General features: G+C 32.9%; 1 protein-coding gene across 1 annotated transcript in view; it reads left to right on the top strand.

Moving 5' to 3' along the window:
• The window catches only part of Cfap47 (cilia and flagella associated protein 47), a 223,010-nt gene that overhangs the window by 106,840 nt on the left and 110,254 nt on the right, over positions 1 to 5,916 (top strand). Inside the window, exons 37-39 of the mRNA XM_031363967.1 lie at positions 1,189 to 1,304; positions 3,653 to 3,803; positions 4,376 to 4,398. Coding sequence (XP_031219827.1) covers positions 1,189 to 1,304; positions 3,653 to 3,803; positions 4,376 to 4,398 — 290 coding nt within the window. The remainder of the gene's footprint in view (positions 1 to 1,188; positions 1,305 to 3,652; positions 3,804 to 4,375; positions 4,399 to 5,916) is intronic.

The following is a 5,916-nucleotide window of genomic DNA, read 5'->3' as shown; positions in this document are numbered from 1 at the left end:
ATCTTTGTTGCTAGGTGAAGATGGTACTGTGCTGGCCAAATTTCAGGTTGAATGTTTTGAATATGAGTTTGCTAAATGAATTTTCATCAAATTCTCCTAGCAGATCATACCCCCTCTAGATTTCTTAGCTCTAGGCCAAGCATGAATGGCTAATTGCATTCATTGTCACCAATTTTCTTTTTAGCTTCATAGTAATTTCACCTTTTACCTAAAACTTATAAACCATAAAACTATTTGTCTGGTTCCCTTTTTATTATACTGTGACAAGTGGTTTCAGGACTGCCTATTGAAAGGTTTTATGATGTTTTCTCTTCCAGGCTTCCAACTCTTTACTCTGTTTCAGTAGTATTTTCCTGAATTTCCATCATGTATGCATATACTTTAACAATTTCAAGGAATATTCCCTGTAATAATGAAATTTTCTCTCTCCCTTTCTCTTTCTCTCTCTTCTCTTTTTCATCCTCTTTACCTTCTTTTTCTTATTATGCTACTTCTGCCTCTTCTTCCTCCTTGTCTTCTGTCTTCTTCCTCTTGTTCTTTATTTTTTCTCTTCCTCTTCCTTTCCTTCCTCCTCCTCTTCCATTTTTTCTTCATACTCTCCATGTTTCTATTTCAGGCAGTACACACTGAAACTCCTTTCAGACCAGGACATAATCATTTCTATTCTGGATATGGCTTCAAACATACATTCCTTGGGAAACTTTCTCTGTTGATCAGACAGATAATCTTTTTATAGAAACTAAATTGTACTATTTATGCTAAAATCTTTCCAAAATTTTACTCCTACATAAAAATGAAATCTATTTGCTAGTTTGTGGTCTTTATCTACCAGGTGACTGAATTATCATGACAATTATTGGCAGACTCTTTAATAAATCATAAAGATAGATAGAGGTACTAGTATTAAATACCAGGTCTGTAGTTCACATGGTAACTCATGCCTGTCATTTTATATCTTGGGAAGCTGAAAGCTGAAGAGATTGAGTTCCAGGTTATCCTGGTCTATAAAGCAAGTCTCTGTCCTACACACTTGGAAATTCAAATATTGTCTTACACCTTTTAGTCAGTAATATATATTAAGTTGAGGGTTTTCAATTGTATAATGCCTATCTTTCTGGTTTAAAACTAAGAAATGGTGTGTTTGTATAGGATTTAATCTTCTGTATACCATCTTTTCTATCTACATAGATAATATTGAAAAATCCAAGCTTGAAGAATTTAGTTTATACTGCTACAATTGTTGGAAGAGATGCTAATGACTTCTCTCTTGCTCAGACAGGGAATGTTATAACAATTGCCCCAAAGTAAGTATTTAAAAATATTCTGTTATTGAACTTGCCAAACCTAGACATTTAATATCTACAATAATTATTAAATATGTGAATTTATTTTTTCTAAATTGATTGATACATAATGAAAAACTTTCAGTGAGAAATTGAATATGGTTGTATAGTTCCTCTTTAACAGTATAAATAAGCTAATTTTGGGGCTGGAGAGATAGCTCAGTGGTTAGGAGCACTGACTTCTCTTTCAGAAGTTCTGAGTTCAATGCCTACCAACCACATGATGACTTACAACCATGTGTAATGAGATTCCATGCCTTCTTCTGGTATGTCTGAAGACAGCTACAGTGTACTCATTTACATTAAATAAATAATATTTTAAAGAAAACTCCTAATTTTATGCAAATATTTAATTAATTTTAAATTACTTAGTGTGTATATGGGTCATATTGTTAACATTATAGAATCTTTGTATAGCACAAATATGTTTCATGAAGGAAATGCAACTAGTGCATACTGAAAGTGTATGTAATTTTATAGTATATAATATATATAGATTATGATTATTATACAAAAATAAGGTCATGATGAAATTAAGAGCTATGGAAGAATGAAGAACAAAATGAGTAAATTTTTTTTAATTCTACTTCTAAAAAGCACTGATGTTGCCATATTTATCTTTACATAGACATTGTATTGTGCCTATATAGATGGTAGATAGAGATCTAGGTGGATATATATGAGTGTCCATATGCTCCTAATTATGATGTATAAAGTAGTACGTGATTCCCATTTCTTCCAAACTATTCAATGATGTTGAATACTCATTAATATTCTATAGAATGGATAATCCAGGGGATTTAAAAATTGTATACTTTATCTAATTACTGTATCCCATGGGCTTCAAACAGTTCCAAAAGTTATATAATATATATGTATATATATATATATAAACTGAATGAGAGAATTATTCATTTAATGGACTATTACCATTAGTGCAGAAAATTCTTAATTCATTATGGGATTATTGCACAAAATTTGAGTTCTACACTCAGGAAATTACTCCAATATGAAAAGGTCTTTATTTTCAATGAAATTTTCCTTCATGAGTCTTGTAGAATGGACCATTTGAACAAAATTTAGATTAGGAAGAACATATCTGAATAAATGTCCACCTGTTGTTTGTGGCCTGTGATTTTCCCTGCAAAATATAATTTATATATTTCTGATAAATTCCTTGCATTTAGCAGCTTCCTCTTCTCAACCATTAAGCAGTTGTTCCACAGACTACAAAAATTAGAACAATGTTTGACAAAATTAGCACTATTCTTGTACATTTTCAATATTTTTACTTTAAGAGAGTTTATAATAAGTAATAGTTTATAGAAAAAAATAACCGATCATTATATTGATAATGTTAAAAGCCAGAGTAAAAATTCCTGAATAGATTATTTCTGCTAATTATCACTTGAAGCCAGCAAGGCTTAAAGATTCAATTGTGAAAAACACAGCTTATTTTTAAGTCAAAGGTAATTACATATACAAATAAATGAAAGGAAAATTTCTTCCTTCCACAACAGAAACCAAAAAGAAAAGGAAGTTGACTTCCTGATATATGGGGAAGAAGAAATTTCATGCTACCATGATACTGTTTCATAGTCTGTAACAATTCTCAATATCCTGAGGTAGCTAAGCCTTCAAGCCCATCATAAACCAAGGGGTTGGGATAACTTCCAAGAAATGTTTTTGTGCTTCATGAGGCTATACTTCTTCTGTTTCAAAAGGATAAGGGGGCTTCATTTCAAGATTTGTAGCAGAGCACTTTGCCTGTCAAAATGTAGCCCAGTATCATAAATTTTCTATAAATAGGTAAATATAATCTTGCCCGCATCCCTAAGACTCTGCCGTTAGATTGCAATGTTACAAATGAAAAGAAATAGACATATTTTCTTCATTTCTTCCTTTAATTAATTTTTCTTAAAATGCTAACGTACTACAGCTCTTTATCTACTATTATTAGATTGTACTTTCAGTCCTTAACTTGAGATATTATTTGTGTATAATATTTTTTGTTCACTCTGTACAGCCATGGTGAAGAGTTTGCAAACAAAACTGTACTCATAAATTCCTACAAAATTTGAACAATTTTCATATTGTTCTCCAGTAAAAAAAAATCCAATGTGAGATATGTTATACATATATTTGATGGTTTAATTTAGATTATTAATTACGCTTCTTACTTTAATGTTCAATTTATGGTAAAAATGAATACAGTTCAGAGCAAAGGTACTAAACCTGATCTGTACTTAATATGTGTTCAATTGTCTTTTATTTCAATAATATATTTCCTTTTATATTTTATTAAACAGGAGTCACATTGTCCTTTCTGTGAAATTTTTAAGTCGCTTTCTCCATCCTGCTGAAGCTACATTATTATTAATTTCAAGACCTAAGAGTGGAACAGGAGGCAGTACAATGGCTTTTGCTCTAAAGGGAAAAATACTAAATTTTAAAGCAATTGTAAGTAAGCTGTACTTGTTTTGCATACTCTCACTCTTGTTCCCTAGCCCCTGCAGTGTCATACCATGATTATTCTTGCCTGTTTGGTTTATGTTCTGCTCTTAGTCATTTAAGTTATCTTTTTTGCCATAATATTTTGTAATTTAAGATTTTGTGGTAAGGGCACCTAAAGTTGACAGTTGATTCAAAATTTTTTTCTGTAGATATTTATCTACTTTTAATATGTATTTTAATATTTATTTAGAATGTGTAGTAGTGTATGAAAGGACACAACCATGTGAATGCATGCATATCAATGTTGACACACTGAAGTGGAAACTTAAGGGTTCTTTGGAAAGTCAGTTGGATGGTGTTTTGCTGGGGCTAACATGTGAACGAATGCTTCACTTAAGTGGACACAGGTGTGAGAGGCTTAGGCAAACTCATGAAAGCATATTTCAGTGAAGCAGATACAGGAGAGAGGATGTTCTTCTAAAGCAAGCACAGGAAAGGACAAGTGATGAAGGAATCTTTGCTAACAATGCACATGTATTGTTCTGCTTTATATTGCATAGTTGAGCTGCATTTGTCAGGACACTATAGAGAGAGATGCACCAAAAAAATTTCTGGTAGTGTGCTGCAGTTTCTTGCTGCTTCCATGCACTCTGGCTGATTGGATGTGCATGCTGAGGGAAGATGCATGCTGAAGGAAGATGCATGCTGAGGCAAGGCCAGTGCTGAGGCAAAGCATGTGGAGGGCACATGATGTTTGGAGGGTATAAATAGGACTCCAAGGAGTGATGGAGACGGAGCTTGGGTTGCTGGTGCAGCTAGCTGTGAAATGTTTGTGGGCCTTCACTGATCTTCGATTTCCTGAGAGAAGCACAGCTGAGAACTTTTCCTGGTATCCCTCTGGGTCCCTCCTGCTGAATCCATCTGAGGCTGAGGCCTGGCTTTCTCTGCTAAGTCATGTCACCCCGTTGCTAACCTGACTACCAAACTGGACTGCTGGTGTATCCCTGAGGTGTTTGCTAGCGGATTGAGCTGCTGCTGCCTGCTAACCTCTAAACTGAACTGCTGACAGAGCCAATCCATTTTAAGTTCATACTAATTCTACATTTGTTGAAGAATGATTGTGTTCTTGACTAAATTCAAAATGCCTATTTCTCAAAAGAACAAGCAATAATACATTGGTAGACTTTTATAAATATATTTGATGGCTTTTGGCTAACATGGAAGAGATGGATGATTCAGTTTTATTTATTGGGCACACTACTGTGAGTTTGACCATGTTCCAGTGAGTACATAGATAACACAAACTGGACTTTTAAATGAAATTATTTTGATTTTTTGGGGGGGGAGTCAGAAGGGAGGATGGACATTGAAGGACTGGGAAATGTGTATGATCAATGTGTAGAATGTGAAATTCCCACAGAATTTTAATAATTATGTTCAAAATATTATTTACTACTATGGATATATGTATGGTAAAGTCAAACAAATTTGCCAGCATTCAGTGTATATTATAAAAACCAAACCAAAATTTTGAAGTGTGTAAGACTAGATTATAAAGTATAGTGAATGACTCTAAAAGTATTAAGTGACAGGTAAATATGAGAATAGAGCATCAAGATGTTCAAAAGGACTTATTAGGCATTGATGTCCCAAGCAGGAAGTAGTTATTTCTTACTATGATATGTTTTGGTCTTCCTCTTTAGTAATGATTGCTTAACATCTCCCAACTCTCTCACATACATTCTCTGAAACAATGTATTACATGAAGTTCAGTGACATTGTTTGATTTTGTCCCATCATTAACCTTAATACTTGCGAATAATCCTGAAAACTGAATGCCTGAATGCTATGTAGCTCTGCATACATCTTACTCTCACTCAGGTCAATGGGAATTAAATTTCATAATAATGGAGATAATACTTAAGAACAACGCTTAAACTGGAAAATTTCTAGAATGTTTAAAAATAGAATTTTTATTTTATATGTGTGTTTTCATTATATGCTTGTCATTTATAACCACCACAGGATGAACATGCACAGTTTACAAATATACACATATACATGCACACACACAAATATATATATATATATATATATATATATATATATATATATATAT

Source organism: Mastomys coucha, chromosome X (genome assembly GCF_008632895.1).
Source record: "Mastomys coucha isolate ucsf_1 chromosome X, UCSF_Mcou_1, whole genome shotgun sequence".
Classification (NCBI taxonomy): Eukaryota; Metazoa; Chordata; class Mammalia; order Rodentia; family Muridae; genus Mastomys; species Mastomys coucha.
This window is presented reverse-complemented; position numbering and strand designations above follow the sequence as displayed.